This window comes from Nicotiana attenuata, unplaced genomic scaffold (assembly GCF_001879085.1).
Source record: "Nicotiana attenuata strain UT unplaced genomic scaffold, NIATTr2, whole genome shotgun sequence".
Classification (NCBI taxonomy): Eukaryota; Viridiplantae; Streptophyta; class Magnoliopsida; order Solanales; family Solanaceae; genus Nicotiana; species Nicotiana attenuata.
This window is the reverse complement of record NW_017671756.1, coordinates 160,391-172,426: the sequence shown is the minus strand read 5'-3', so window position 1 is coordinate 172,426 and position 12,036 is coordinate 160,391. Positions and strand designations below refer to the sequence as shown.

At 37.3% G+C, this 12,036-nt stretch overlaps 1 protein-coding gene across 1 annotated transcript; it reads left to right on the top strand.

Annotated features, from left to right (window-relative positions):
* Window positions 1–9,604: 9,604 nt before the first annotated feature.
* LOC109210040 (probable WRKY transcription factor 7) lies at window positions 9,605–11,590 on the top strand. Its single transcript, XM_019373411.1, has 3 exons — window positions 9,605–10,536; window positions 10,883–11,008; window positions 11,115–11,590. The coding sequence occupies exons 1-3, from the start codon at window positions 9,776–9,778 to the stop codon at window positions 11,275–11,277; spliced, it is 1,050 nt and encodes a 349-aa protein (XP_019228956.1). The 5' UTR covers window positions 9,605–9,775; the 3' UTR covers window positions 11,278–11,590.
* The last annotated feature ends 446 nt before the right edge of the window (window positions 11,591–12,036 follow it).

The following is a 12,036-nucleotide window of genomic DNA, read 5'->3' as shown; positions in this document are numbered from 1 at the left end:
CCTTCCACTATGACTTGATATGTTTCGCCTACTGTATCCTTCTACCATGTTCTTAAGTGTTTACTGTTTCACTTCTACTTTACCTTGTTTTAAGAGACCCGTTTAAGCATGTTTTCTCTACTGTTTCTTCTACTCTCATTGTGTTTCGAATTAGTTTCTTCACTCTGTTTGCTTTGAACTTTCAACTGTATTTGCTCGCTTTCTCATGAGTTTCTGAAAGAAATCTCTGAGCCTGTTTGACTACCTACTTCCTCATCTCTGTACTTGACTCGAGGTGGAAACCCTAGAATTTGGGGGTTCTGCCGAGGTTTGATCATGTGATTGAACTAGGGTTCTGTTTGAGAACCCTTGACTCTTTCAGACTAATTTCTGAGTCTATGAACTAAGTTTGAACTTCTTTGTTTGCATACAATTCTGAAATTTTTTTTAATTTCTTTTACGCTAGACTCTTCTACTGATTGGCATGCTAGTTCTTCGTGTTTAAACGTGTCTGTATGCTTTTATATGTGTGTATGANCTCTATGTATTTACCCCTCTTGTACTGCTTTGAAAAATGTTTGATTAATCTCTTTCCTTAATTAGTTTTACCCGTTTGAAATTAGGATCTCTTAATTAAAGGGAAACCTTGTGTATTAAATTTTCAAACTATTTTCTTACCTATTTCTGCTTGCTTTCTACACTATAAAAGGCACGACCCTTTCTACACAAGAGACACTGTTAATTCAACATTTTTACACTTCAGATTTCACACTTACAATCACACAAAACTCATACTTGGGGTATTCTTGCTTCTTGTCTGCACTTTGGCTTTACAAGACTATTGCTTTCTTTTTCTTGATTACTTGAGACTGGTATGTTCTAGTTTTAGTTTCAGCATCACCCCAATGTGTTTTACTTACAGCCTTTACATCCATGTTTACTTTACTGTCTGTATGGAGTTAAATGTCAACTAGCATGTTAATTTCCTTTCATCTATTTCTGCTGTGAATCCCTACACCCCTCTTTCCCTCTATGTGCTTTGAGTTGTAGGTGATTGTTCCAGAAGAAATGAAACAAAAGATATGGTAGAGCTAGGACAGTTATTGTATGAGGTCTACCCAATGCTAGATGCAGAGGCGCATAATAGATCGATATGAACATCATGAGCTGTCCCGTAATAAAACCAGTTGTTGCTGATACCTTCTTCTCGGTTCCTTCTTCCATAACCAGAGCTCGGAGAAGGAAGAGATAAGAGGGNCTGATACTCCTGTGTGCTCGACATCTGAAGAATCGAGGCCAAACCTCGAAGGTCTTCATCCTGACCTGTGCCAGCTCGAAGTTTCACGGCCATCGCCGGCCTTACTCCGGCGTACCTATGAGCTTATCTCTGACTTTTCCGACCAAGATCGGACCTTTTCAAAGCCTTTCTCATTCTAGGGTTCTTCTGAAACCCTAACTATTCGAGGTTTTCTCTAATTTTCTCTTAAATCTGTTGCGTATCTATGCTCTACTCGGGTTTTAAACAATTTCCCCAATTTTTTCTTCAAAAAATTACTTTTAAAATCACTTTTCTTCGATTTAGGGTTTTCTGAAATGCTTAAAATGTTTCTCTGATTTTTCTTTTCCTTTTTGTGTGTATTTGTCTCCACTATGCTCTTATGTTTTCTTTTCTACCACGCATGTTCTCCTACTATGTTCTTATGTTTTTCCTGTTATCACACATGTTTTTCTACTGTGTTTTCGATATTCCGTTCGTTCTTCTACTATGTTTCTATGCTATGTTTTCACATGCTTTCCCACTATGTTCTGCTATTTGCCTTCCACTATGACCTGATATGCTTCGCCTACTGTATCCTTCTACCATGTTCTTAAGTGTTTACTGTTTCACTTCTACTTTACCTTGTTTTAAGAGACCCGTTTAAGCATGTTTTCTCTACTGTTTCTTCTACTCTCATTGTGTTTTGAATTAGTTTCTTCACTCTGTTTGCTTTGAACTTTCAACTGTATTTGCTCGCTTTCTCATTAGTTTCTAAAAGAAATCTCTGAGCCTGTTTGACTACCTACTTCCTCATCTCTGTACTTGACTCGAGGTGGAAACCCTAGAATTTGGGGGTTCTGCCGAGGTTTGATCATGTGATTGAACTAGGGTTCTGTTTGAGAACACTTGACTCTTTCGGACTAATTTCTGAGTCTATGAACTAAGTTTGAACTTCTTTGTTTGCATACAATTCTGAACTTTTTTTTAATTTCTTCTACGCTAGACTCTTCTACTGATTGGCATGCTAGTTCTTCGTGTTTAAGCGTGTCTGTATGCTTTTATATGTGTGATGAACCTTTCTCCAAAAAGGTTTTCCAACTTATGATGGATTCAGAATCTTTTTTTTAGGGTCTGATTGATTGATACTGATTTTCCTTTAGTAAAACCTTTCTTCACCTTCTCTGACTAGATTCATTCATACCAAATTCAGACCTTGTGATTTACTGGCCATTAATTGATTGCCTTTCCTTAAATTGTACAACTGTGTACTGTCAAGACCTTGTCCTTAAATAAACCTCTATGTATTTACCCATCTTGTACTGCTTTGTAAAATGTTTGATTAATCTCTTTCCTTAATTAGTTTTACCCGTTTGAAATTAGAATCCCATAATTAAAGGGAAACCTTGTGTAATTGATTTTCAAACTATTTTCTTACCTATTTCTGCTTGCGTTCTACACTATAAAAGGCACGACCCTTTCTACACAATAGACACAGTTAATTCAACATTTTTACACTTCAGATTTCACACTTACAATCTCCCAAAACTCATACTTGGGGTATTCTTGCTTCTTGTCTGCACTTTGGCTTTACAAAACTACTGCTTTCTTTTACTTGATTACTTGAGACTGGTATGTTCTAGTTTTGGTTTCAGCATCACCCCAATGTGTTTTACTTACAACCTTTACATCCATGTTTACTTTACTGTCCGTATGGAGTTAAATGTCAACTAGCATGTTAATTTCCTTTCATCTATTTTTGCTGTGAATCCCTACACCCCTGTTTCCCTCTATGTGCTTTGAGTTGTAGTTCAGAATATGGCAATATGCAAGTTATTGCTCATGTTTGGACCTGATCCCTTTGGGGATCCTAACTCCCAAAACAGTATGTTCTAACGGGCTGGTGGGGTGTGCCAACATCTCCTATTGCTAGGTATGCCCACTAGCCTGTCTTTGTCACTTCCCTTTTCCCCTTTTCAGAATTCCTTCTATGCACTTACACTCACTCGTAGCTTCTAATTTCTGCCCCCCTCCTGTGAGCCATGCCTTGGGACGTTGAGTTCCCTCTAAACTTGGACACTTGAGGGCTGGCCTTTCCATACTGCACTATGACTCAATCCTGCAATGTATTTGGGTGTGAGCACTGCCCAGAGTCCATGAGACTCTTAGGGAACTCTGACACACCACAAATGAGAAAGGCTTTGGATCTTGATCTTTGGAGTTGGTTTACTTCATGCTTCAGGCAGGAAACCTGAATTAGGCTCTCCTTGGTTGTAATTTTTATTCTTTTTTTTTTTCTGATGTAGTTTCTTTATTTTATTTTGGACTGTAATAATTCTTGTAATAAACTTCTGAGGTGATTAGTGAAAAAGGGAAAGGTAACCATGCATGCAAAGGGGTAGATATGCTTACAGCTTTGCACGTCTGCATCCACATAGATGTCCTGCTCATAGGATTTTCTGCATTTCTGCATCCATGAAAATATCATGTCTATAAGCATTTCTGCATCTCACATATAGAACTATAAGCATTTCTGCATCTCACATATAGATACCATGTCTATAAGCATTTTTGCATCTCACATGTAGATACCATGTCTATAAGGAATTCTGTATCTCACATATAGATACCATGTCTATAAGTTAACCAGAAATCCAGATCCCGCATATACATTGGTCACTAGGCAAACCTGTTTATTGGATTAAAAACTAACAGCATTCAGATATCATGCCCATAAGATTTCTGCAACTCTTACTACGCCTGTAAAAGTGCTTAAAGTCAATAACGCCTAGAAAGCATGCCTATAGGAACTATCAATCCAACCTGAATCGTTCATTCGCTTATAGGGCTAAAATTAGTAACGATAATGCTTAACGTCTGCAGAATTTACGCTCTTTTACCAAAACTCGCCTTTCCTAGTTAACTGACAACTTCTTTTCCTAAATCAGCATACTTCTTTTTCTGAAACTAATATATATCATGCCTATAGGTTTTCGTTTAACACCTACGCAATCCATAAGGTAAACATATAAATTGAATCAGATTTTATTAACTACAACCAGCAGGCAGGCCTGATTTGGGCTTCTTATGTGAAATATGTAATATATCAGTCTACCACAACTCTTAAGTTTAATCAGAACCTAATCAGTACATGTAAGACATGCTAAACTATATGCTTCTCTTTGTTTTAAGGAGGTCTGTTTGAGCCTTTCTATCTGTTATGTGCTTCTCCCCAAATTTGCTTTATATGTGTTTTGATTGTCGCCTTAGAATTTTGTCCTTTGAAACTATAAAACCTCACACTCCTTCCCTTTAGGATTAGTAGTCCCATATACCTCCGGGACTGATAGGATTGGGGCGGGTAATAGCATGCAATAAGTAAAACGAGACCATTCCGCGTAATACCTTAACGGGGTGGGAAAGGGTAGATATGGATATGATGACCACGCGATAACACCACGTGTATAAACGGTTACCGGGTGTTGTGTGGGGTGATCCATATTATTTATAAACCTAGGACCCTCCTCCCTTTACTCATTTATTTTATTTCAAACTGCTTTTTCTCAAATTCCAGCTTCTTTGACTGCTTTTAACTTTAATTACTCGCAACAATTATGTGAAAACCTCCTCCCTTTACTCGTTTATTTTATTTAGAATTTCAAAACTGCTTCTTCTCAAATTCCAGCTTCTTTAACTTCAATTACTTGCAACAATTATGTGAAAACCCCCTCATATTTGTAACTCTTACTTGTCTACTTGATTGTTTGCGCTTGAAGTCACAATTATAGTATGGCCGGGAACCACACTAGTGGATCTCGAGGGGTGCCTAACACCTTCCCCTCGGGATAATTTCGAGCCCTTACCCAATCTCTGGTTTTCTAAATCAAAATTCTTCTTAGTGTCCTAATGCACTTAATCATTAGGTGGCGACTCTTCAATTCAAACCCAATTCCCAAAAGGAAATGAGTTGTCCTCCCAAATGTCATAAACCCGATTCCGGGAGGAAAAAGAGGGCATCGACACCTACTGGGAACAAAATCAGTAGAACCTCACCACTCAATCTGTGGCACACCGAGCATAGCCAACGTCATTATCTTCGCATGACAGTGCAAAATAGCTCGGCACGGAGATAGCCAATCCATGCCTAATATCACATCAAAATCCACCATACAAAGCAACAGAAGGTCCACTCGGGTATTGATCGGGTCCAACCCTACACCACTACAGAGTGGCGAGAGCGGTCGATGCAGCTTTTACCTGAGAAGGTTGGGATCGAATCCGCAAGGAGCTAGATTGGTTGGGAATTGGATTCCTGTCTAAACTAGCAATACGTAGTGCTCTTAATTACGCTTCCAGTCATAATTGTTCGTTGGTTACTTCTAATTTTATACTAATGAGATGCTAAATTAAACTAAGAATCAATGCTTGTAAGGTTTTCTAAATAGGTAACGAGGCACTAGGGAAGTGACTTTCCCCTAGGTGAATACTTGATGGGTTCTACAACTTAAGGCAAATATGTTATGTTTGGGATCGCGATATAGCCAATGCACCACACTACTCACTCTATACCTCTCGGTAGCTTGAGTGACTTTACCCTAATTGACTTTCTCAAGACAACTTGGGTGTCGAAATTATGCAAGCAATATAGGCTCAAGTCGGGTATTATTATCTCTAGGTTTATCCCTTTAATTGGGGCTATCAATCTCTTGGGTATGCCCATATTCCTTGTCGGACTGATTTTCCTAGACTCAAACTCTCTTTCTCAAGAAAAGCCCAAGTCAAAAAGGCACAAATTAGTGTTTACAACCACTAATTCAACATGAAAACACAAATCAGTCCAAATATCAACCACACATAAACATCTAAGCCTTAAAACACAAGACCCATCAAATATCCACACTAGGGTTCAGCCACAACCCTAGCTAATGGGTCTAGCTACTCATAATAATGGAAGAAAACAGATAATTAGATGAAGAATAACCCATATAATATGTTTACAAGCTAAGAATTAAAGATTCAATGTTGAACTAGCCACAAAATTACTCAAAATAGGTCCGAAATTGCCTTCACGTGCTCAGCTAAAAGTTAGATACCCTAAAAATTTGAAAAAGTGTATTTATACAAGGCTGAATTTTCTGGACAAAAATACTCCTGACAGAGGTACCGCGGACCGCGGAAAATGCATCGCAGCCGCGGTGAGGCTTTTTAGCTTCATTTCTCAGGCTCTGAATCTGGCCACCATGGCCGCGGTGGCTTCACTGCGGTCTGCACAAAATGGACTGCGGCCGCAGTGGCTTCCAATCTTCCAAACTCCCAGCTCTCTGAATCTCCTCTCCGCGGACCGCACAAAATGGATTTTGGCCGCGATGATGCTACTGCGGCCGCGAAGAATCTACTGCGGACCGCGGTGCTTGAGCTTCCAAAATTGCTTCTCTCTGATCTTTTCCACCGCAGACCGCACTAAATGGACTGCGGCGGCGGTGGGTCTTCTACGGCTGCAGTGGATTTTATGCTACAGCAGTGCCTTGACTTGTTCTTGGTACTTGTGCAGGTTTCACTCCTTTTTGAGCTGGTTTTGACTACTTGTCACTTTTTTGACCAAACCCTGCAAACAAGTACGTGTAAGCTTTTGGGACTATTTGTATACATTTCTAGTCAAAACTCAAGTAAAAGGAGTGTAAAATGAACTAAAATCCCTAGTTATCAACTCCCCCAAACTTAAGCTTTCGCTTGTCCTCAAGCAAACAAAATAAGTCCCACCTCTTTAAGAATACAACCAAGAAAATTCAGCTGACCTAAAGTGACCTCATGTAGCATCAATTGGGACTAACAATTGCCCTCAATTCAAATGAATCATTAACAACATTCAACCTTTTAAACACCATGGTTTTAGTGTGACACAAAAGCATCAAGAATTGGCTCAACTCATCAAGGAAACTCTTTCTACTACTTTGGTCATTGTGGAACCCAAACGCATACACCTCAACTATCCATAAGCAAACCTCACTTTTAGGTTGTAGCACTCAGAACGAGGATTGTGGAAAACACACTCATCTCTCTCAAAGAAAGGTCACAAGTCCGGCTCTAAGTACCATAAGCTTGCCCCTTATGTGAGTCACCACTAATGTAAGCTTCATTTAACTCGAGATCATATAGGGCTTTTGTGGAGATATAATGAAGGCTTATGATTCAGGGTAAGAAATATTTTGTCTAAGTAGGTTCCATCTTCCCTTAATTAAGCACTTTATTTGCTTTATTTTGGCACACATTCTCTTGACTTTTTAAGTCATTTACTTCTTTCTTAGGGGTTAGAGAGACACATTGTCACTCTTTCGTGTTTATTTCAAACCTTTTTCTCCTTTCTAAGCTTTCCATGCCTTTCATCACATTACTTTTATTGAATGCCTTCATTTCTTCTATATTGTTCATTCTTTTTGACTTTTTGATTTCTTTCTTTTTCTTTTTGCCTTTCCTTTTCTTCGTTATTGTACCTTTACCACTTTGTTGCATTCCTCGTCTCTCCCCCCAAACTTATGCTTTTGCCATGTGCTAAGGAAAGATTGGGTGCCAAGAGAGGGTCTTTTTAAAATGGGTAAAGGCTTGTATCATGGTTTTTGAAGGAAAAAGGGCTATGGCTCAAAGGGGTTGACTAGGGACATTATCATTGGTAGGCTATGGATGTTTTCAAGATAACATTCGGATCAAGGAGAGCCTATAATCACTTCTCAAGTCAAACTACACTTACGATTTTGCCTAGACAAACATTCAGGGTAAGTTCTAGACTCAATGGCACGGGACTTGGACTTGCAATTCAAATGCTCACCACACAAGCTATAGGATTGCTAAAGAGACAGAGTCGAGGGCCCATAACGACCTTAGCTAAGATTCGAGCAACACACATGGTCCCGATAAACCACTTGATGATTGTCAGCCAACACAAGAGTCTCAAGGTCACAACTATCACCATCCTATACACACCAATTTGTTTTTGACCATAAGATCAAAGGCAAATGTGTTTGGCCCAAGTGAAGCTTTGCCTGAGGAACTATTACTCACTAGCTACTATTTACACAAAAACAAAATGAAAACAGACTCAAACCCTTAAGAAGGTTGTCATGCCATCCATCATCGGGAATAGCCACCCGGTTCACACAAATTCCACTTTCGGAAAGAACCGTGGCATTAAAAAAACCAAAGGCTAATTGCACGCAAAATTCAAAATAAGAAGCTATGAAAGAAAATGCGGAAAGTAAAATGAATATGTACAATAGGGGATTTAGACGACTATACAATAGAGGGAATGAATATATATATATATATATATATATATATATATATATATATATATATATATATATATCAGAAACAGCCTCTCTACCTCTCCAGGTAGGGGTAAGGTCTGCGTACTCACTAACTTTCCCAGACCCCCACCCGTGGGATTATACTTGGTATGTTGTTGTTGTTGTTGCTGCTGCGTGTGTGTGAGAGAGAGAGAACTTTTGAACTCTTAGTGGGCGTTTGGACATAAGAATTGTAAAATTCCAAAAAGGGTGAAAAAAATTTTCAAGTGAAAATGGTATTTGAAATTTAGAATTGTGTTTCGACATGAATATAATTTTAGGTTGTTTTTGAAGTTTTGTGAGTGATTTGAGTAAAAATTTTGAAAAATAACTTTTTGGAGTTCTTCAAATTTTAGAAAATTTCCAAATTGCATCTTCAAAGTGAAAATTGGAAATTTTATGAACAAACGCTGATTTCGAAAAAAAGTGAAACTTTTCTGGAAAGAATTTCTTATGTCCATAACGGGCTCTTAATTTCAAGAATATAATATGGTTTAATGGTAATAATTTATAGTGGATTTTACTCTTTAAACTTAATTTTTATTCGTTTTTATCTTCACCCTTATTAAAGTTTTCCCTTAATTCTAATCTTGAAAAAAAAGAACTCGTTGATGAAGAACGTTCTCTACTTCGTGAATCTCTCCTTGTTTGAAATCTGTATTGATCAAACAAATAAATTTCATATATCATATCCTTAAATGGAAAAAGATAAAAGCTTCCCTATCAAATAGACTTTTGCATTAAAAGCTGTTAAAAGAGTCAACTCTACCTCACTGGCTCCAACCTAACACCCCCAATTTTCACCCAAATTCATTCACCCAAATCCAACGGCTCATTACTACCTTTTGACTTTCTGCCTCTACCATATCTCGTCATCTTCCATTTTCCACCGTTTTACCCGTTAACCGGTCCCCCACATCTTTAAAAAGCTTTAGTCAATGCCCTCTTTTTCTCTCCTACAAAGAAATGAATAATCAACGTGTCTATATCTCATTGGTTTAACCCCTTAATTGGCAATAAGGTCAGAAGCGACAGTTCATTCATTTTCATCGATATAAACCAAAAGAAAAAGAGAAAAAGAGCATCATATGTTTGACTCTCTTCCCCTTTCATTAGAATAAGAATTTCCCCCATTTTCTCTCTTCTTCTATATATTCTTCTCCTCCCCTTCTCTCTATTCAGTTTTTCTCTGTTGTAAAACATGGCTGTAGAGTTAATGACTAGTGGCTACAGCAGAAGGGATAGTTTTTCATCTAAAATGGAAGAAAAAGCCGTACAAGAAGCAGCCACAGCTGGGCTACAGAGCGTTGAGAAATTAATCCGTTTGCTTTCTCAATCTCATCAAAACCAACAACAACAACAAAAATTAGATCAAAACCCCTCTGTTTCTGCTGATTACACAGCCGTAGCTGATGTTGCTGTTAACAAATTCAAAAAGTTCATTTCTTTACTTGACAAAAACAGAACTGGTCATGCCAGATTTCGTAAAGGCCCAATTTCTACTCCTCTTCCTCCTCCTCCTAAACCCCAGCAACAAAGATTAGATCAAAACTCTATCAAAAATCAGAACCTTCAAATAGAAGAATCTGAAAAGCCACAAACAAATACTCCCAAGATTTACTGTCCAACACCTATTCAACGTTTACCTCCTTTACCACATAACCATCTTCAATTGGTCAAAAATGGGTCAATTGAGAGAAAAGAATCATCTACAACTATTAATTTTGCTTCTGCATCTCCGGCGAATTCGTTTATGTCATCTTTAACAGGAGAAACAGAGAGTTTGCAACAGTCTTTGTCTTCTGGTTTTCAAATAACAAATCTTTCTACTGTTTCATCTGCCGGTCGGCCACCGCTTTCTACTTCTTCATTTAAAAGAAAGTGTAGTTCTATGGACGATACTGCCCTTAAGTGTAACAGCGCTGGTGGTTCCTCTGGCCGTTGCCACTGCCCAAAGAAAAGGTACAAATTTTATTCTCGTCTCAAATTATTCTCTTTTACACGAACATAATAATTACTAGAAAGTAATTTTGGCTATTTTAATCTTATTTATGTTTTAACGTAATTTTTATTATGTTTATACGTGGAACAGTTACTACTGGGTAAAATAAAGAAAAATTAGTTGTCTCCAATTTGAGAATGATAAATAATTTAAGACAACTATTTTTAGAAATTACTACTAATAATTTGGGAGTAACTCCAAGATATCATTTTTACCACTTGAAGCAATAAATATATACAGATCTTTGTAGTTATTATTTCAGAATATGAATGGATTTTTGATTGTTTAATTGAAAATTTAATTCAGGAAATCAAGAGTCAAAAGAGTGGTGAGAGTCCCAGCTATAAGCATGAAAATGGCTGATATTCCACCTGATGATTATTCTTGGAGAAAATATGGCCAAAAGCCAATTAAAGGTTCTCCTCATCCTAGGTAAGTTTATATGCCTTGTTAATATTATTAAGTATTATTTTGTTTCTTTGAGTTAAATTGGAGTTTAGTATTTAAATCTAATGTTTTTCTGTCTTTAAATTTACAGGGGATATTACAAATGTAGTAGTGTAAGAGGATGTCCAGCGCGTAAACATGTGGAAAGAGCATTAGATGATCCAACTATGTTAATTGTTACATATGAAGGAGAACACAATCATTCCCATTCAATTACGGAATCACCAGCTGCTCATGTCCTTGAATCTTCTTAATCTCCACGGCTCAGATCTTCTTTGGATTTGTGAAGACTAAATCAGAACCGTTGAAAGATCAATGCAAAAGATCAAATGGTCAACGCCTAGAGGAAAATGAAAAAGGAAGAGGCAACATTTGTTTATTTTTGTTTCTCTATGTAATTGTCGTTGAAAACTTTTGATTTTGCGTGGAAAATGAAAAGAAGAGATAGAGAGCAAATTGTGGATTTGGTGGGAATTGAATCAATGCAACATAGTGGGTACTTTTCCTTTTTCCAATTTTCTTACGTTATTTTCCTTTTTTTAATACTATACATATCTTGTTGGAAGATTTTTTTTCGTTATTTAATTTCTAATGGGTACCGATTTGACGTTCAATTGTTTACACGTTGAGTGGATCTAACGAGGAAGTCCACTTATTCCAGCTTCCACTAAAATCCAATAAAGAAAGAGTTTTGCTCCCCAATGCAATAGTTAGTCAATGGGAAATAGAATTAAAGAATTAATTAAGTTGAGATTAGTTTAAACAAGAACGTGTCGTAAGTGGGACATTTGACAAACTTTAAGCTATATTTTGAATATTGATTAATGGGTGGGTGTGACATCAGTTTGGACTTTTTAGGAGATAGTATTGTTTGCATTATTCAATGTATATGGTCCAGCTAATTGTCGAGATTAATTATTTTTGGCTAATCAATATTATTTTCCAAGAATAATAATTGAGGGAAAGATGTTGGTTCGAGATGAATCTTCGGAAATTAATACTACTTGTTATTG